Consider the following 21745-nt stretch of genomic DNA (forward strand, 5'->3'; position numbering starts at 1 on the left):
ACTAAGATTTTATATTAAATTAATCAGCTGAGAGGACTGGACTTAATACTGATTCTAAATGCACTGCATTAGCAAAGTACAGCCTTAATGCAGTAATGCAAAAAAAAAAAAAAAAAAAAAAAAATCATCTTACTGTATAACTCTGTTCTTTTTTAAATATGTTTCCCCTTCTTCATTTCTTTGCAGGGTCCAAAAGGAGATCCTGGCACAGTGGTATGTATGTATTTTTTGGTCATGATAGAGAATTCCCCAAGTAGTTCAATACATGATCCTAGTCACAAGGGTGAAAGAGTCCATTAATGTACTTTAGCAGGTAGCTTACCTCCTGCAGAATCAGTACATCTGAAAAAAAACTTCTAATTGCCAGGCTTGCAAATTTTGCAATTTCTGGTAAATAGTTCTAAGTGATAATATAATGAATGACTGAACATAGTATTAACTGCCTGTGAATTCATCTCTGCTGAGCTGTCCCTGGATATATCTAAGAATAGAGAATGTGAAGTAAAGATAGAAAATACCTTAAGAGCTATTACATTGTTACCAACGTTGCTAAGGGAGAAGGGATAGCGTGCTACATCATGCTAGCTAGTAACAACTAGAAGTAGATGTTTTCTTTGGAAATGGCATGACAGTTAGTTACAGTATGATCACATTGCTCTGGTGAGCAAGATAATGATGATCATGGGAGCCACTATACCTTTCAGTTATGTAGTTTGACATTCAAAAGCAGATCTATTTTAACTTTTTAATACTTTTCCCTTTAAGCATTGTATTATGTCCTTCTCACATGATCTTTCTTTAAAAATTAAGAGGAGGGAAAGGACAACTAGTGAAGGAATCTTGAGCAGTTGCATAGGACTAGCTGCCAGGAGAATGTAGATCCAAATCCTGACTGGGTGTACATTTTTCTCAAAGTCCTTGACATCTGATGTAACTTGCCTTTCTAATATGGAAACTATGTTTGTCATTAGCTTGTGATTTGTCACTACAGTTCTTAGCCTTAATGGTGGCAAAGTTGAAATTTACAGGTATTGCATCTTGATGACTGGACATCAGTGAAAATACCCAAAAGCTAATAGTAAAATTTGAGTATTGATGGTTTAGCCTGAAAAATATGATAGTATAAAATGTAATTTTAAATTGATATTGTTTTAAAAATTGAATGGGTGCTTCCACAGCAGTAAAAGTTTAAGTACATCTTTAGTACTTCTTTTTTCAAGTCTAAGGAATGTCACATAACTGCATAGTGGTACTTACAGCACTATAACACTGCAAGGCAGTGAAACAGGTTCTACTCCTTCATGGTCAGTGTGGTAGAACTGTGTCCAGCAGACCTCTATTGAACTTCAGGCAGTATAACTGAATCAGAACGAGTACCAGGTAATGGAAATTGATGAGAAAAATTTACTCGATAAAAGCAGTAGAAACTGAGCTAGTTAGGGAAAGAAAATTGTGCCCAGTCAGACTGCATTCCCCATCATCTGCTGATGAATTGTCTACTTGATAAAGATCAGGAAGCCTTGAAAAATATTGGAGAGATCGTTTTTGAAACAAAATCACATCCCTTCAAGCAAAGTAAAGAACAGCTATGTCTGCTACTAATGAAACAAATTGCTACTTCAGAGTAATACTCTACAGAGTTTCTTAACACATTCAGTTCATTCAGCCAGAAGCTGACACTTATCTCTCCAGCTGCTGTTCGGTCTTTGAATTGTTAGTCTTGGGCAAAATAAATAAGGGGATGGTTCAGCCAACATCTTGGATGCCTGGCAGTAAAGAATCAAGTCAGAGCACAACACAAAGACTGTTTAAAAGTCACTAGAGACTGGCCTTGTCTGAACACATCAGGCCACAGTATTTGGAAGATGATGAGGAGTGTCTTCTCCTGTTGAAGGGTTCTTCTCTTCTGACTTGGGTCCATATAATGGAGTCTTTCTCTTCAGTATCGGTGTAAAACTACTGATAAATGTCTCTACTCATGAAACCAACGTGCCAGTACCATTTAGTTGTATCTATTTTCCTACTAGTGCAGGCACAGTATCTACATAAAAATAGCAGAATTAAGTGTAGCTACTTCAGACTAACCCAGCCAAGACCAAAGTGCTATGGGAAGGTAACATTTTTAAGAACTGGCTAGGATTTAATCTATCATGAAGGTGCATAATCTCCTCTCAGCCAACCTGTGCAGGGCCTAGGATCATGTTTCATTCCTTGCCAAGTGTTAATGGAGAGCCAGCTATATGAAAAACTAAACTTTGATCTATGAACCAATGTGGTAACTGTGGTCCTCAAGGACTATAAGAAACCCAAAAGAGAACCAGTCCCTCAGCACTCACAGCAAAGCGTGGAGTTGTGAGATAGTTTCCTAAAATAGCTGATTAATAAGAAGTCACAAAGCTTCTTCTGTTTCACCATAATGCCCAGAAATGAATATGTCTTTCTGTAACAGCATCCACTTCCTACTCGGGAAGTACCATCTCCCAGAATTTAGGAGTGGAAAGTGAGATCTGCCAGAAACTTCATAAAATCCAGATGGGAATTTTCTGTGGCTTTGAATTTACCTGAGAATTGCTGAAATATTGGAGTTGTTGGCTGTAGTTTAAATCTCTGTGGTAAATTATCAGTTTTCTTTGAAAACAGAAAAAGAATTAAAAGGGCCTCCTCACTCTACACATTAAACTGATTTCTCCAGTGGAACATGTTTCTGGTTTTGTTTCAAAACTTGAAGACCTACACGGGACCTGGTCTGTGTGTACCCTGCTGCAGAGTAAGCTTTGTTTAGGGAACAGAGCACAGAATTGCTTGAAGGTTGGTTCTCAAGTTGACAGCGTATGCTACACCCCAGGGCTCTACTGCCTGACCTTGGCTTGCAGGAACACAGGAGGGGAGTCTTCTGGATTACATTCTTCATCAAAATTAAAACCATTGATCCAAATACTCACACAGTGCCTCTGGGAAAAGCTTAATTCACAGATCACTAAAACAGGGCATAACAAAACCTGTTCACCTAATAACTGGTTGTCTGTTCTACTAATCTCAAATTAAATAATCTGCTGTTGCTTGCTGTTCAAGATTTCTCATGTAGAGTACAGAAATTCTAATGTATGCAATCCTTTTTAATTAAAAAAAAAAAAATCAGGGAGACCCAGGACCAATGGGATTACCAGGACTGGAAGGACTCCCAGGGGAAAAGGTAGGACTCTTAAAAAGAAGTCATGGCTTCTTAGTGGCAACTATATTCAGCTAAATGTTTTCTGAAACCTTGTTTGAAATTTTTTTGTGTAAGCTAATGTTTCTGTGTGAAAAATATTTGCATATTTATCTGTATTTCCTTTTTTGCTTTACTGTGGATCTAAATCATATACTCACCCAACATAAAATTTCATTTTCCACAAATGGAAAATTGTATGTGGGAGGTCTTGTAATATTTTGTTTTCTTAACTTGATAGAATACTACCATATACTATATTATATATAGTATGTACTATATATAACTATAGTACTTGATAGTAATATAGTTAACATGTTCCTAAGTATGGTCACTAGTTCTTGTTCTCTGTTGAACATCATCTCATGCTTACAGTTTGTCTGTCTTATTCTAAGATTTAAAGCATAGCTACAAATATGAAGAGAAGTTTGTTGAATTAGTCTGGACCTAGTGCATGCAAGACTTCCATACAAAAAAAGACTATTTCAGATGAGTGTAAAAATATAGAAAAGAGTAGAAGTAGAGACTGATTCCCTACAGTTCCTCTTGCATTTCATCCTGTTCCAAAGTGAGCAAAAATTTCTTCTCTTGGGCCGTTGCTCATTATTCTAAAAAAGTCCCGTTGTTTCTGTTTTGCTTTTCTTGCACTCTGTACTGCATGTATGATGCCACCATAGCACATCCTCCCCAGCTCCTTCCTGTAGTTCAAGTCTGCATTCAGGTGCTAGGAAATGATCCTTTCCTTCAGCTGATGGCATGTTTCAGCCTTACTAGTTGTGGAGGCTGATATGAATTTAGAGAAAAGCTTGTCATGAAATGCTAAAAATGTCGAGATTTTGGTATTCATTTCTTAATATGACAAAGTTCAAAAAAATTCAGCTGAGAAATGAAAAAAATCTGTAAATATATTTATGTCAGTGAAAACAGTTTGATTTTGCACATATCTTCTAAATTTAAGAAGAAAAAAAGAGTACTTTTTTTAAAATTGAATATTCAGCTTTTTGAATTACATGTTATTTACTAGCTTCATACAAAAATAGTTTACTGAAACTTAGTTTTCATCCAAAAACAATGTAAGTGAAAATTTTCTCTCAGTATCACTGTGCATTACTCCTTGTGCAGTGAGTCGGGGGTGACAAGATCTAAGGTAGGTGTCTATACTAGATGTTTAAATTACATGAGCTAATGCTTTCTCTGGAAGACTACAATTTACAAGCAATTAAAGAATAGTCTGATTTTAAAATGAACAAACACAGGGAGATACTGCAGGTCTAACTGAGACAAAGTGTGGACAAGAATTAAATAAAGGGAATAGACAGTGGAGCAGATCATATAAACAAGCTAAGTGTTTGGCCCTTGCCCAAAGTAAAAATATCCTTTCCTTAACTAAATTTGGTCAAAATTCCACATTTCTGGTGCAAGTAAATGAATAGAATCCCAGAGTCTGCCTGCCAATCCCAACAGTATAGTTCATGCTGGTTTTTAATTTAGAGCTATTAGGTACATCTGTGTAGCAGAATGCCATCTTCCACAGACAATGTTGGCTGTAATTTCATGGTAATTTCATGAACTGGCTTAACAACTTTGTGTCCTTGGGGCAAAATGTCCCTTCCCTCAACTGTGCTGACACAGTGGTTTGTGCAGCCACACTGCAAACCACATTGCTGAAAGGACCAGAATAACCCTTGAAAGAAAAAAGTTGAAAGGGAAGTGTTAGGAATTTCTAGCTTCACTGTCATATCCAGCCTATAGGAAAACACACGATACAAGTTCTGGGTCCAGAATGACCACAGGGCCAGAGTGCAGTGCTCCAGCCAATATACCCTGCTGCAATTACTCAGTGCTCAAGTGTTCCTGAGGTGTGTGTTGTGTTCCTCACTGAGGGGTGAACTTGCATAGACTTCTTTTAGCCTCCAGAGCAAGAAAGGTTGAACTGTGGCCTGTAAGCTAGCTTCTCCCTCTGGACATAAGGTCAGACATTTAACCTGTCATCCATCTATACTTTGTGTAATGGAGTTCAGTGTTTCTAATTACCGGCATTATCATTGCACTACCTGAACAAAATTATGAGGATGAGACAAATCAGCATTAGGTATAAGAACAGAAACCAGAAATCCCAACATCTCCTGGGGCTCTTCTGTGCAACAGAATGTGGCTGTAGCTATGTTGGTGGAGCTTTTGCAAAACAGCTCCAGGCAACAAACTCATCTCACAAAAATATTTGCCTGTTAGTATAGCTTTAACTGTGCCAGGGCTTTTCTGACATGATTATAGAAATCCTCTATGATCATAGGAGCCTGATTTTTTTCTTACATTTTTAACCAACGTTACACTAGCAGAGTGTAGTGTCACACACCAATACATGTCAGCAGTGGGTTAGGGCAAGTCTCACTGTGTAGAGTTTTACCACTCGTGAGCTCCATAACTCATCAGCTTCAGCACAAATGCCATTGACTTAGCTTAAAGCACAGACAAAGGTGGCTGTATGCTAAAAGGATAAACTTTGCCCTGAAAGGACCATGGCACAAGCAAATCAAGGATGCAGCAAACGGATGACTGGGTGGCAGGAAGGCAAAAACTTACTTGAAAGATGCGTCTTAAATATGGAGATGTTGATATGATCGTGAATTACCCTATGTGAGTTTTGGTCATTGTCATGACCACAAATTATAATTATTTGTAAAACTACAGGTAAGTTGGGGACTTTCCACCCCTTTTCAAGGAAGGCCTTAAGCAGAGTAGAAGGGATAGCATGAAAATCATTACATTATACAAGAGAACCTAAACAAAGGATTTAAGTTACTTGCTCAGGTCTGTATAATGAGTCAGTGGCAGAGCTAAATATTAGCATTTAGCAGAGTCTGGCACTTGTCCTCATTTTCACTTCACTGAATAATCCTTCCTCAGGTTTTAATGGGAGTCCACAACCAAACTTCTGTTTTGAGTGTTACCATTTAAGTTTAGATTTATCTTTTCTTCAGGGTGACCGTGGACCAGCTGGCACACCAGGAGTAGCAGGGACACCGGTACGTATATTCATTAAAGAAAACTCAGTTTGTTAGAAGCTGAAAAAACAGGTCAAGCAAGGTGGTGAGCTGTAATCTTGATCACTGTGGATCGCCAGCGCTTGGCTAATGCTTTATAGGCAGTTATGAAAATCATGTGTTTTTCCTAAAGAGAGTTCATGTTATTATTAAAGTGATGGGGGGGATGGTTGGATAAAGTTGGAATTTGAAGCTGCATATGCTTAGTTAAGAAAGCATATGAGATTCTTCTCATTGTCTCAGTTTAATATAGATAAAGATATTTTCTGTGTTCCTGGGCATGCACAAATTTCTGAGCATCTTTCTGTCACAAAGAAAAATCATGAACATTAGTTAGGATCTGCATATCAAGTCAATCAAACATTTGCTTTAGGGGAATGCTCTGTCAGCTATTTACGTGTGGTATTCAGAGAAGTTTCTGAAAGTCATCCAGAAAGTTTGTTGTAGGTGAAAGTAAATGTAATTAATGATAAATTGAAATTATAATTACTCATTTGTGTTCCTAAAGGAAATGAAGACAACTTTTCTTTAGATTGCATTCACAGTTTAATAAAAAGGTTTATCCATATTTCAGCAGGCAATATGGAGTTATTTATATGCAAATACATTTATTATTAAATTTGGGCAACTACCAATCTATTCAGGAGCTGGTTTTAAATTATAAATGTGTGTTTTGCGAAACGAAGAGAAGTTTGTGTCTATGCACTCCCATTTCCATTAACCACTGATTTAGTTCATTTACTGTAAGTTCCAAGAGAGTACATCAGCTTAAATAGCTTAATTTAGTTAAGTTCTCCTAAAACAAAGTAAAATTGAAACTTAAGGAGAAAAGAGAAGTATTTGTCTGAGTTTTATAGCCCATGTTAAGAGTTTCAAAGTTTGTTTCTCTGAAATGTATTTCATGCTGTGAATCAATAATGCAGTAGCCAGTTAGGGTGATCACAGTTGTTCATTCCCTGTGTATTTCCCACTGGATATGTTCCAAGTCTTATTATTGTTGCTCTCTATTCTAGCTGGATATGAAATATTTAATGAGATCCCTTCATCAGTGGTGGAGTGGCATTCTGTTGATTACATTTAATTCTAATAAAATCCACTGAAATAAATTATTTGCTTTAACATTTTATGCTAAGAAGTTTTAATTAACAAATTAATAGATGTTTGAGAAACAATATTTTTCAGTAGTCTCTGAAAAGTTTTTGAAATATATCCACATATCTTATTGGAAGAGAATTTGTCATCCTTGCCTGGCATTATTCCCTAAGATTAAATAGTGGACCCTTTTTCCCATTTGGGAATATAAACCTCGCATTTTAGCTTTGACTTTTTGCTGAGCAGGACATCAGGGAAGCTTGGACTGAGATTCTGCAAGAATTGCCACCAATGCTTATTTCCTCAGCATGAATCCTCAGTCCTTTTGTCCCTGAAGTTGTCACTGGCATTGATCCCTCACTTGTACAAGTCAGCTGAGGACCCAGTATAAGGATATTTCTGGGAAATGTAGATTCAGGGTAATAGATTCTTGTCTGGGGCTGAACCAGATAGATTGCTATAAGCAAGACATCATTTTAAAAAAATAAGAACATTTAAAATCACCATATAAATGATGAGATGAGAAAAGGTTGTGAATTCCGGAAGGCTGAACATGAAATGACAATAAAAGTGACCGAAAAAGAGCATGAAGAAAATTTGCAAAAGGCATTAAGTCAGTAATAAACACTTTTAAAAAAATCAGGACTAGGAAGTACCTGAAGGAAAGAATCTTGATTTCACATATACAGCGATAAACTTTGATCTGACTCTGACTTCTCAAGAAGGAAATCATGGTTTGTAAAAGAAAATTTCATTAAAACATTATCTAAGTATTCAGAAAGGGTAAAGAAGACCAAGTGATTGAGTTATGTTGTACACAAGAGCCAGATTAACATGGTACAGATATTAAAAAAATTTTTCCTCTCTTAAAGCATTTAATGAACAGTAACATGAACATTTCACTCAAATATATATCTTCTCTTATTTATCTTTGACCTAAGAGAAATTATGTTTTGCATCCTAGTAATTTGAATTTGTAATGTTCTCTTTTTGCAGGGAAAACCGGGATCTCCCGGGTCCCCAGGGATGCCAGGGGAACCTGTAAGTACAGATTTAAGTTTTGGAGTCTTATGATAATACACAAATATTTTAAACACTGAATGCAAGGTTTTACATGCAGATTTATATGTGTGTTTTCTTTTTCTTAGGGTGAAAGAGGACCTATAGGAGATATAGGCTTCCCTGGGCCAGAAGGGCCACAAGGAAAACCAGTAAGCAATTTTATACTGAATATATATGTTCATTACAAAAAGATGTGTCTTAATTTACCAGAAGTTACAAAAGAAATGAGATTACATCCTGCTTTGTGTTAAGTAGGTAACATATGAAGAACACTTAGAGCTACAGTACTCAATATTAACCATCCAGTCAAGAATTCCTGGTATGGTGATGTTATATTAGTTGATGTTATTGAGATGTTGCCTTTAAAGGTCCTTTGGATCCTGTTGACATGAAGGATCCTCTTGTGTTTTTCAGAAGGAGAATATTAACCCAGACACTCAACACAGTCTATAAAGAATGGGGTGACAAAATACATTCTCTGTTTCAGTTTAGATAGAGAAGTGTGTGCTTCGTGACTCTGAATAAACTTCGTAACACTTCTGTATACAGGTGATTGTCCTGGTTTAACCAGGATAGGGTTAAGTTTCCCCAGCAGTGGGGGGGGAGCTCTAGCCGGGTTATTCAGATACCATGCGGACCTCACATCCTGGCAGGTCACATTTTCCTGGCGCGGAGCGCGGTGCACTCGTGGTTTTGTACATCGTGCTTCCCACTGCTGTATTTGGTAGCTATTTTGCTCTGTTAATTGCCATCACTATTACTGTTATTGTTATTGTTGTTGTTGGTTGTGTTGCTATTGCATTGTTGTATTAAACCTTTCCTTATTTCAGTCTTGGGGCTTTGTATTTCACTCCCTTTGTGGGGGAGGGGCAGCGGCCGCGTGGTCTCAGACCCTGGCAGGGGCTAAACCATCACAACTTTGGCGCCCAACGTGGGGCTGGAGAAGACTGAAATAAGGACAAAAGGAGAAGTGTGTTAGAGCAATCTGTTAGGTGTAATTTTTCTGTTTTACTTGTATTGTTTGATAAGAAATGTTTGCAATGCTGGGCAATTTGCTTGCGTGGTGGGGCTGGATTAATCCTCATATCCACTCTGTGCTCCTAGTAGTGGCATTTATTGTTGGTGGAAAATGTGTCAAGGGCTGTATTTTGCTCTACTGGTTACTGTCTGCTTATAATGGGCTCGTTTCGCTGCTTGTGGGGGTGCACCGCTACCTGTTTGCTGCCTGGTCTTTTGTTTGGGGTCTCACCCCCTCTATGGGTGAGCCAGGGGAGGAGATTCTCTCGGTTTTTGAGAGTTTCAGCTATCCCTGGAGCCTCCTGGCCACTGTGTTCGTGGCACAATGCTTTCTAAATGTCTGCCTGATCTTGTTTTGGGCCATGCGGTACTTCTCCAACAATAGCACCACCCGGAAACCTGCCCCGGGGGCAGATAGTTATAAATGGCAAGGTGTGTGGGAGAAGATGGGCAAGTGCCTGAGTCAGTGGTCACCCCCAATGCTTTGGGATCTCACTGTCGAACAAGTGCAGAGTCCTGATAAACTGGTGGAGTGTTTGGAAAAGGTGTGCTGCCAATCTGACAAATCCCGGGAGACACAAATCCTTGCGATGTGCTGGGGGCTTGCCCATGCTTACCGTGTCATCTTTAACACTGTTCACTGCCCCCAAGGGGGTGAAAGAGCTGCAGGGTCTGAAAGTGAGCCTGCTGGTACAGCAGCTGGGCCAGGGGGACAGGCAGCGCCAGTACCGGTCGCCTCCACCAGCACAGCAGCTGAGCCGGAGGGACAAGCAGTGCCAGTATCAGTTGCCCCGATACGGAAAACCAAATATACCAAAAAATCCCCTCGCAATGTACAGGGTGATAATGAACCAGGCCCATCACGAGAGCAGGAGGAAGAGCCGGAGGTAATCATCCGATCTCTATCCCTCAGTGAGTTGCGAGATATGCGGAAGGATTACAGCCGCATTGCAGGCGGGCAAATTTGCACCTGGTTGCTCCGGTGCTGGGATACTGGAGCTGCTGGTTTGGAATTGGAGGGGAGAGAGGCCAAGCAGGTGGGACATTTAGCCAAGCAGGCTGGTATTGACAAGGCAATAGGGAAACAGGCTCAAACCCTCAGCCTTTGGAAGCGACTCCTGCTCGCTGTGAGGGAGAGGTACCCCTACAAGGATGATTCTCTATGTCGGTTAGGCAAGTGGACCGACATGGAGAAAGGCATCCAAAACCTCAGGGAAATGGCTGTGTTTGATATGATCTATGGTGATCTGAATGATGAGCAGTCACCATTGGATCCAGATCAGGTCCCTTGTACACAGCTGATGTGGCGGAAGTTCCTGCAAAGTGGACCAGAGGGACATTCCAAAGCATTAGCAGCAGCATCCTGGTGGCGAGACAATCAGACAGTGGATGAAGTGACTATCCAGCTCCGGCACTATGAGGGAAGTCTCCCTTCCTCCCAACATGCCTGGGTTTCAGCCGTAGAGGAACTGTCTCAGAGGTTCCAGAAAATGGAACAGGACATGTCCTATGTTCTGCCTGCATGGGCCGATGTCTCAGCCATTAGAAGCAGGCGTTTCCCCACCCAAGAGAAGGGCGGTAGAAGGTACACACCACGGGGCACCCTGTGGTTCTTCCTCCGCGACAATGGGGAGAACATGAGAAGGTGGCATGGGCAGCCCACTTCCGCCCTAGCTGCACGAGTACAGCAACTGAAAGGGAAGACCACCATGAAAGGGGAGTCTTCCAAGAGAGATGCAGCTCCAGTGTCTAGTCAGAAACCCCCCAGACAGAATAGAATGGCCAACAGTATGCTTGACCCTCTTGAGGGGACCAGGAAGTCATTCCTGCAGGAGTCACTCTTAGATCAAGTGAGTGATGGTGAGCAGGATTAGAGGGGCCCTGCCTCCAGCCAGGTGGAGGAAAGGGATAATCGGATTTACTGGAAGGTGTGGATCCAATGGCCTGGCACATCAGAACCACAAGAATATAAGGCCTTGGTAGACACTGGCGCACAGTGCACCTTGATGCCATCAAGCCACAGTGGGGTTGAATCCATCTGCATCTCTGGAGTGACAGGGGGGTCCCAACAGCTGACCCTATTAGAGGCTGAAGTGAGCTTAACTGGGAAGGACTGGCATAAGCACCCCATTGTGACTGGCCCAGATGCCCCGTGCATTCTAGGTATAGACTACCTCAGGAGAGGGTACTTTAAAGACCCAAAAGGGTACCGGTGGGCTTTTGGTATAGCTGCCCTGGAGGAGGTTGAGCAATTGTCCACCTTACCCGGCCTCTCAGAGGACCCCTCGGTGGTGGGGTCGCTTAAGGTTGAAGAGCAGCGAGTGCCAATTGCTACCAAGACGGTGCACCGGCGGCAGTACCGTACTAACCGAGATTCCCTGGTCCCCATCCATCAGCTGATCCGTCGACTAGAAAGCCAGAAGGTGATCAGCAAGACTCACTCACCTTTCAACAGCCCTATATGGCCAGTGAGAAAACCTAATGGCGAATGGAGACTGACTGTGGACTACCGTGGCCTGAATGAAGTTATGCCAGCGATGAGTGCTGCAGTGCCGGACATGCTAGAGCTCCAGTATGAGCTGGAGTCAAAGGCAGCCAAGTGGTACGCCACGATTGACATCACTAACGCGTTCTTCTCCATCCCAATAGCACCAGAGTGCAGGCCACAGTTTGCGTTCACTTGGAGGGGTATTCAGTACACCTGGAATCGATTGCCCCAGGGGTGGAAACACAGCTCCACCATTTGCCATAGACTGGTCCATACTGCACTGGAGAAAGGTGGGGCTCCAGAACACCTGCAGTTCATTGATGATATCATTGTATGGGGGGACACAGCTGAGGAAGTCTTTGAGAAAGGAAAGAAGGTAATTGAAATCCTCCTGAAGGCCGGTTTTGCCATCAAGCGACAGAAGGTTAAGGGGCCTGGAAGGGAGATTCAGTTCCTAGGAATAAAATGGCAAGATGGGCGTTGCCACATCCCAATGGAGGTGATAAACAAGATAACAGCCATGGCCCCACCAACCACCAAAAAAGAGACTCAGTCTTTCCTGGGCGCTGTGGGGTTCTGGAGGATGCACATCCCAAACTACAGCCTGATTGTGAGCCCTCTCTACCACGTAACCCGCAAGAAGAACGATTTTAAATGGGGCCCAGAGCAACAACAAGCCTTTGAACAAATTAAGCAGGAGATTACCCAGGCAGTGGCTCTCAGGCCAGTCCGGACAGGGCAGGAGATTAAGAACGTGCTCTACACCGCAGCCGGGGAGAATGGCCCTTCCTGGAGCCTTTGGCAAAGAGCAGATGGGGAATCCCAAGGCCAACCTCTAGGCTTTTGGAGCCGGGGATACAAAGGCTCTGAAGCTAACTATACCCTGACTGAGAAGGAGATACTGGCAGCATACGAAGGAATTCGAGCTGCCTCAGAAGTGGTCGGCACTGAGACACAGCTCCTCCTGGCACCTCGACTGCCGGTGCTGGGATGGATGTTCAAAGGAAAGGCTCCCTCCACACATCATGCAACAGATGCCACGTGGAGTAAATGGGTTGCGTTGATAACACAACGGGCCCGAATAGGGAACCGCGACCCCCCAGGATTAGTGGAAATGATCATGAACTGGCCAGAGAGCAAGGATGCTGGGATGTCACCAGAACAAGAGGTGAAACGTGCTGAGGAGGCCCCACCATATAACGAGCTGCCAGAGGAAGAAAAACAATATGCCCTGTTCACTGATGGGTCTTGTCGCATTGTGGGAAAACATCGACGATGGAAGGCTGCAGTGTGGCATCCCACATGAGAAACCACTGAAGCTATTGAGGGACAAGGTGAATCGAGCCAGTTCGCAGAGGTGAAAGCCATCCAGTTGGCTTTGGAGATTGCTGAGCGAGAAAAGTGGCCGAGGCTCTATATCTACACTGACTCGTGGGTGATGGCAAGTGCCCTGTGGATGTGGTTGCAGCAATGGAAACAGAACAACTGGCAACGCAGGGGCAGACCCATCTGGGCCGCTGAAGTATGGCAGGACATTGCAGCCCGGGTGGAGAACCTCGTTGTGAAGGTGCGCCATGTGGACGCCCATATACCCAAGAGTCGAGCCACTGATGAACATCAGCATAACCAGCAGGCGAACCAAGCTGCTAAGATCGAGGTGGCTCAGGTGGACTTGGACTGGCAGCGTAAAGGTGAACTGTTCATAGCCCGGTGGGCCCATGAGACCTCGGGCCACCAAGGCAGAGATGCAACATATAGGTGGGCTCAAGATCGAGGGGTGGACCTCACCATTGACACCATCGCAGAGATCATCCACGGATGTGAGATATGTGCTGCAGTCAAACAAGCCAAACGGGTGAAGCCCCAGCAGAATGAAGATCGATGGATGAAATATAAATATGGAGAGGCCTGCCAGATCGACTACATCACACTGCCACAGACCCGCCGATGCAAGCGCCACGTGCTCACAGTGGTGGAAGCAACCACTGGGTGGCTTGAAACTTATCCAGTGTCCCACGCCACTGCCCGAAACACCATCCTGGGCCTTGAAGAGCGAGTCCTGTGGCGACACGGCACCCCAGAGAGGATTGAGTCGGACAACGGGACTCACTTCCGAAATAACCTCATAGATGCCTGGGCAGAAGAACACGGCATCGAGTGGGTCTACCACATCCCCTACCACGCACCAGCCTCCGGGAAGATCGAGCGCTACAATGGACTGTTAAAAACTACATTGAGAGCAATGGGGGGTGGAACCTTCAAACACTGGGACACACATCTGACAAAGGCCACTTGGTTAGTGAACACAAGAGGATCTGCCAATCGAGCTGGCCCGGCTCAGTCAAAACTTCCACGTGTTGTGGACGGGGATAGAGTCCCTGTGGTGCGCATGAGGGACCTGCTGGGAAAAATGGTCTGGGTTAGTCCTGCGCCGGGCAAAGGCAAACCCATCCACGGGATTGTTTTTGCTCAAGGACCTGGGTGCACCTGGTGGGTGATGCAGAAGGATGGAGAGGTCCGATGCGTACCACAAGGGGACTTGATTGTGGGTGAAAACACACCGTGAGTTATACTGTGCTTTTGTTAATTTTTCTTTGTCAATGCTAATTGCCAAGTGGCAGCTGGATGTGACGCACATGGTATAGAATAAAGGGGTGGATTATGTCCTGGTTTAACCAGGATAGGGTTAAGTTTCCCCAGCAGAGGGGGGGAGCTCTAGCCGGGTTATTCAGATACCATGCGGACGTCACATCCTGGCAGGTCACATTTTTCCTGGCGCGGGAGCGCGGTGCACTCGTGGTTTTGTACATCGTGCTTCCCACTGCTGTGTTTGGTAGCTATTTTGCTCTGTTAATTGCCATCACTATTACTGTTATTGTTGTTGTTGGTTGTGTTGCTATTGCATTGTTGTATTAAACCTTTCCTTATTTCAGTCTTGGGGCTTTGTATTTCACTCCCTTTGTGGGGGAGGGGCAGCGGCCGCGTGGTCTCAGACCCCGGCAGGGGCTAAACCATCACAGTGATGCAGCACTGCAGCTGAAGCATTTACTGTTCACTTAGGATATGTCTAATCTGACCTCTTTATTTAATAGAAGTGTGACAGCAGTGTAGTCAGCACTGTCTGAGCTGGTTTAAAACAACCTAGTTTATATTCTAGAAGTGCTTCAGCTAGGATAACACAGGACTCGTTATCTCCCCCAAAGCTTGATGTTTCGGGGACAAGCTTGAGAAGCAGACCACTTCAGTTTGTCAGCACATCTCCACATTATGCTTCTGTCTTGAAAGAAGAGACAATTTCTGTAACTTCAGCAGCAGCTTGGCCCAAGGTGCCTCATTTGTGCAAAACTCCACTTTGCAGTATGAGAGGGAAGGAAATATTCCTGATGTCTTTCCTGATGCAAGTCTTTCTTTCTCACTCAGTGAAATAGCTGTGACTTTGCTGCATATGCAGATACATGTATATCCTAGTAAATTAAACTGTGCCAGAGCATTTGTCTTGCAATTATCTGTCATTGTGCAATTGTTAACATACTCTCTGACATCATTTTGGCCCATGCCAACTAGGACTCTCGGATAATGCCACATTCCAGTATGGGGGATAACGTGAGACTGGGACTGTTTCCAGCAGGTGGTATGAGTGAGACCACCCTCTTTTGGGAAGGAAATATGTTTAGCCCAGAAGGCTGAAGCTGTGCCGTGCCACAAGTCCTAACAACCAAAGAATGGATCTGGTCACTTACTATTAAGGCATAATCTCTGTAACAGCAGAAGGGTAATAGATCATCAGGGCTAATATCTAGAATTATATGGTTAGATGACTATCTGGGACTAGAAAAGTGCATGTACGGGTCCATATTCCACATTTGCAGAATTTCCATATAACTCGTCATTGAAAGTTGTGTGCTCATTAAAGTTCATGCACATCTTGATGCCAAAGATTATTTTTGCTCTGCTCTCAGCTCAAATTTAATATGCTTGCAGTTCAGTGTCACCCTGAGCTCTATTATTTCACATCTCAAGACTATTTGTGAGTATTTCTATATAGTAACCACACTGCTGCCCCTGCAGCTTCAGAATGCGTAGTGAAACCACCACTAAACGTTGAGCTTTATATTTTTAAAATGCATATACATAAGCATATTTATTTTAAAATGGTTGTGTTTTTTTATAGGGAATCAATGGAAAAGATGGATTGCCAGGACCTCCGGTAGGAAAACATGCTTTTGCATGCTAGTATATTTTATTCTTCACAGATAACATAGCTGTTAATCCTAGGCAGTTGCTTTCAGTTCTGCTAATAGATGAATATACAAAAAAGGCTTTAAGTAATATGTTTATCTTTTTTCAAAAACAATTTTTCAGGGTGCTGTGGGGAGACCAGGAGACAGAGGACCCAAAGGAGAACGTGTAAGTTACTTGTTTCAATAATTTTTTTTCTTTTTACTGAGTATGTAAGAACCTCATCAGTGCATATTTCCCAGGCAAAACCAAGAAATTAATTCTCTGTGAACTTTCAACAGTCTCTTGGACAACTAAGAGGTTTAGTCCTAGACACCACTTTAAGGAATTAGAATTGAATTGGCTTCTGCATTTAGAAAACACATTTTATAGACTTTCTAACAGAGTTAGCCTGGACAGCGTAAATTGATCAATAGGTTGAAAATTGGAAAGTAGCTAATCCTGTTGTGATGCTGTTGGACTTTGCAAGAGCTATAAAGCTTACCCCAGCATCATCCCTGGGATCTTTGTATGTCACACACAAACCATGTTTTATATAAAACAAGCTTGTTACACTCAGGCAGCAGGAATGCCAATGTAATGCCTTACTGCTTCCCAAAATGTTTAGACAGTTCTGTTCATGGTAACAAGATCATGGTGGGCAGGAATCATTACAGAAGGTGAGAGATTATCTCTATTTTTTTAGAGCAAAGGGAATCCTAGCACATACTCTGCTCCTGTTGTGACGTTGCTAAAGCCCTGATGTCCTAATCCAATTGATACCACATTTATTTGATCAATCAGAAAAGCACCTGTGTAATCTGGAAAAGGAAATGCTGCTTTATGACACTGAGGAGACCATCACATGAATTGTCCCTTACAAAAATTAACATTTTGCAATGTTCTGTTTCTGCCTTTAAGGACAAAAGTAAAAAGTAAAAACCTTCTTATTGTACCATCTATTGTGTACTGCATTACACCACTCAACCTTGACCTTCTCAGTGTCAGCCTATCTGAATACCCTGCAAACAGTACTGTACACATACATCCAGAAGAGGAGGCTGGACCTGTAAGTGCATGACCTTGAAACATACTGACAGGGAGGAGGATGTTGAAAAATTCTGTGAGAAACAGAGACACAACCTTAGCTTGCTTCATCAGAGTGAATCCTGGGAAGCGTCAGGGTAAGAGAAGAGGGTGTATTTATTCCAGTCTTATTGGTGACAGAGTACATACATACACTCATGTACATGTAGCTATAGATGTAAATATGGATATATGCTTGCTCTCAGAGAGGTGACAGATGCCTGAATCTGCTCTCACATCTGGGATCACTGGCAAACATGTCACGATCTAGCTCGCTCTGTACAGAGTAAAAGAAATAAATAAATGCACACACGTATATAAATATAAAGAAATGTATAGATACATGTTAAAAAATAAATCAATTTCAAGAAGTATTTTTGTCTCAAATGATAATCAAAATCTCTCACAACCTTTTATAACAAGAAGGTTACAATATGCCTAAGGCAGTATCTGAATACAGTTTTCAGAAAGCTGGCAGTTAGTTGTTCCTTACAATTCTGCAGGAAAAGAAAACGTTGAAAACAAGGAGAGATCTTACAAAGAAATAACAACAACATACACAGCAGAAGTCTGCATCTTGGATAAGAGATCAGTAGGGGAGTTGGAGTTGATTTTTTTTTCCCTCTGGATCAGGTATTACAGACCTGCATCTGTGAGAGAGATTGCAATGATTACAGAAAATAACACAAAGTCAAGGTTTTCTTGTAGCCATTATTATTACTGCTGTACCAGCACACTCATTCAGTTTGACACCAGCTGTTGCAATTACAGAAAAGAGAAGCATCAAAATTGGAGGAACAGAATAAAACTCTTGAGGTTTTCATGTCTAATATAAGTATATCCTTGTAAAATCAATTTTAAGAAGGAAGAAGTCACCTGAGCTGAAATAATCCTACTTTGAGTGACTAAACACTGCTGTTATTACTACTTTATAAACTGTGTGACAAACCAGTGGAAAACATGGGGTTTATACCAATATGTCTGTCAAGTCATTTCAACAGCAGATTAAAGTACTGGTACCTGGCTCATTTATTGCTATTATCTGCATACCTTGATCAAAGACCAGGAGCCTGCTGGACTAGTACATGTAGAAACCCATGCAAAATAGTTCCTTCTGCACAGAATTTAGTTCAAGATTAAATGCAAGAAATGAGAGGATGCTAGAAGGGAGGAGGACTGAATAAATCAGCACCGTAGGCAGAGACAGCAAAATGCAAATGTCCTACCCTGTGTTTTTGTACAATTAATAGTGAAGGAGAGTTTAAAGAGGAATCTGGAGGAAGATATGACCTAGTTTTATGACTTTTTACAAAGAGTTTCTTCCAAACACAAACACTGGAGGCAGTTGAAAAAATGCTTGTTTGAAAAGTGGCTATAGTATTTGATCTGCCTCCTACACATTGGCTGCCTGTAAAATGGGAATAATTTAGAAGAAAAGCAATTCCAGGATCAGCTTCTCACTGCCATAGCACCATGGTGTTAGAGAAACCTGCATTTTTCTTTATTTCTAGTAGAATAATTATCCATACCTACTCTGCAGGGTTATAAACCTGAGAAATTATATATGTATATTTATGCTTTAAATATATCTTTAATGAAGGCTTCTTGTAAGTACAGTAACCTTCAGCTTTTTTTATACATGTGGGTGCATGCATGTGGGTTGTCTCGTTTTAAAGTGCTATCAGACAAAATGGTGTGTTCAGTGGCTCCCTATACTGGATTTCAATCTCAAAAAAAGTAAACTGAAAATTATATTAAAGGCTATACCTCTTTCAAGTTTTGCAATAACACATGGTACAGCAGGGGTTGTTCTTCAACTTTATGTGTCAGGTTGCTGTGAGTGAAGTAGGAGATGGAGGTAGGATGGAGAAACTTTGTTAAGGCCAGGAAAGAGCTTCTTCCCTGCAGACTACACAAGTTCTGCTGCTCAGTCAGAATCCTTCCTCTGCCATGAATTTCTCAAGGTGTTGCAATACACATCCTGATACAATAGCTGTATGCAGGACAGAACACTTTTTCCTATAAATTTTAAAATTCATAGAAACCTGGAAGGGTACAGCCCTTCCATCAGAACATTACTCTTCCAGTTCCCCCAATGCACATACGCTCCCTTTCCTGCTCCCATTGACTGTTGAAAATTTGAGGGTCCTTGACAAGGGTTACAGGTGTCTTTTGGGTATCACATTGTATTATGTCTTTTTTCTACCCAATAGCTATATTAGCCTTGTGTTTGTTGGGAATCATTCATATGCTGCATATTTAGAGATTTGCCCATTGTATTAATGCCCAGAAATGAAAGCTGGAAATCAGGCATCTGCAGTATCGGCAGGATAGGTCTTTTAAGAGAAACACAATAAATGTAATCTTGCTGAGATTGTTCCATGTCACACTGACTTCCCTGACTATGTGACCATGTTAGTAGTTTGACACATGGTATTGGGTTTACGTGGCAGGGGTTTGGTAATGGGGGCTGCAGGGGTGGCCTCTGTGAAAAGACACCAGGAGCTGCCCCCACATCCAAGAGAGCCAATTCCAGCCAGCTCCAAGACAGACCTGCTGCTGGCCAAAGCTGACCCCATCAGTGACAGTACTGCCTGTGTGATAGAAAAGGTAAAAAATGTTGTGCAACAGCTGGGAGAGAGGAGTGAGAAAACATGAGAGAAACAACTCTGCAGACACCAAGGTCAGTGAAGAAGGAGGGGCAGGAGGTGCTCCAGGCACCGGAGCAGAGATTCCCCTGCAGCCTGTGGTGCAGACCATGGTGAGGCAGCTGTGCCCCTGCACCCATGGAGGTTAATGGAGGAGCAGATCTCCACCTGCAGCCCAGGGAGGACCCCACACCGGAGCAGGTGGATGAGCATGAAGGAAGCTGCAGCCCATAGAGAGCCCATGCTGGAGCAGGCTCCTGGCAGGACCTGCAGTCCATGGAGAGGACCCCACACAGGAGCAGGTTTTCAGGCAAGAAATGTGTCCCATGGGGGACCCACACTGAAGCAATCCATTCCTAAAGAACTACAGCCCATGGGAAGGACCCACACTGGAGCAGTTCGTGAAGGACTGTATCCCCTAGGAAGGATCCCACGCTGGAGCAGAAGAAGAAAGTGGGAAGGAAGGAGCAGCAGAGATGTAGTGTTAAGGACTGACTGCAGCCCCCATCCCCCTGCACCACTCGGGGGGAGGAAGTTGAAGAGTGAGAAGTGAACTTGAGCCTGGGAAGAAAGGGGGTGGGTCAAGGGGAAGGTCTTATTATCCTGCTCTGTTATTAATTCACAGTAAATTAAATTAATCTTCCAAAAGTTCAGTCTGTTTTCCCCTGACAGTAATTGGTGAGTGATCTCCCTGTCCTTATCTTGACTCACAAGCTTTTCATCTCATTTTCTTTCCCTGTCTTGTTGAGGAAGGGGAGTGAGAGAGCGGCTGGGTGGGTACCTGGCTGTCAGACAAGGTCAATCCACTGCAGAGGTTAAAATTGTAGGTGTGAGATGATAAAGTCTCAGATTTTGACACTTTTTTTTTTGTTGTTGTGGTAGACTTTCAGAGTTCAGAGCCTCTGCACTCTTACTGAGGACAATTTAAACTCCAACTGGGAATGCATTATGGTTTCAGTTAATGCAATAAAAGATCACAAGTAACAGTGGTCTTTGCAGTGAAGCTTAGTTATAGTCAGCTCTAACTCAATGGAAATCATACAGATTGGGGGATAGATAGGTGATAAATGTTATACAAACTCCTACTTGTATCCTTACCTTTCTTTTTCAATCTTTACATGTCACATAAATTTATGACTTAAGATTCTTAGGATTTCAAATTCATATGACATAAGAATATAACTACACTTTTTATTGGTTTATCATTCAGTGATGTTTCAGATCTGAATACAGTTCACCAGCACTTGCTGTGGATTAAAAATGCAATTATTTCCATTCGTTCACCCTTCATAAATGTAGATCCTGGATTTATCTAGTAATACTGTAATCAATTCTTAGTGCTGTTTGCTGCTTATGGTGGAGCCCAATATTAGCTTAAGTGATGCAGCAAGAGCAGTCAGTGACCCTTAAGAACTGCCAGCTGTTCAGTAACAATCTGAATGTGTGATTTGAGGCACTCTGCTCCACAGCTGTAGTTGAGCGAACTAATGGCTAATACATTAAGTCACTCTAAAAGATTTAATTCCTCAGAAACAAAATTAAATGCCATCTTAGCCATGATGGAACTGTTGCTCTTCAGAACATTGACCTTCAATTTATTTTGTTTGCAAGGAATTCACTTGTTATAAATGGATTTGTGTATTTGTTGTTTCTTTGATTAACTGAAATTTTGTGTACATGCAGAAATAAAATATTAGGCTTCTAGGGAAAGTTACAGAAAAAAGCCTGGTGCCTTGTGCCTGGGGGAATTTGAGCACCTATATTCTACCTATGCCTTATTTGACATTTCTAGATCCTTGTATAAGGGCTATAAACTTTCTGCACTGAAGTTCTGTCCTTGAAAAGTGGGTTACAGAGTCAAGCTATTTATTTTTGTTATTGA

The 21745-nt window shown here is 42.2% G+C and overlaps 2 protein-coding genes across 2 annotated transcripts in view; both read left to right on the forward strand.

Annotated features, from left to right (window-relative positions):
* The window catches only part of COL19A1 (collagen type XIX alpha 1 chain), a 226223-nt gene that overhangs the window by 186897 nt on the left and 17581 nt on the right, over nt 1-21745 (forward strand). The window contains exons 42-48 of the mRNA XM_074861812.1: nt 187-213; nt 3140-3193; nt 6190-6234; nt 8341-8385; nt 8493-8555; nt 16083-16118; nt 16274-16318. Coding sequence (XP_074717913.1) covers nt 187-213; nt 3140-3193; nt 6190-6234; nt 8341-8385; nt 8493-8555; nt 16083-16118; nt 16274-16318 — 315 coding nt within the window. The remainder of the gene's footprint in view (nt 1-186; nt 214-3139; nt 3194-6189; nt 6235-8340; nt 8386-8492; nt 8556-16082; nt 16119-16273; nt 16319-21745) is intronic.
* Nucleotides 9087-14837, forward strand: LOC141940628 (uncharacterized). The gene is made up of 2 exons (XM_074861811.1): nt 9087-10077; nt 13545-14837. Exons 1-2 carry the CDS (start codon nt 10033-10035, stop codon nt 14475-14477), a joined length of 978 nt encoding a protein of 325 aa, XP_074717912.1. The 5' UTR covers nt 9087-10032; the 3' UTR covers nt 14478-14837.

Source organism: Strix uralensis, chromosome 3, assembly GCF_047716275.1.
Source record: "Strix uralensis isolate ZFMK-TIS-50842 chromosome 3, bStrUra1, whole genome shotgun sequence".
NCBI lineage: Eukaryota > Metazoa > Chordata > Aves > Strigiformes > Strigidae > Strix > Strix uralensis.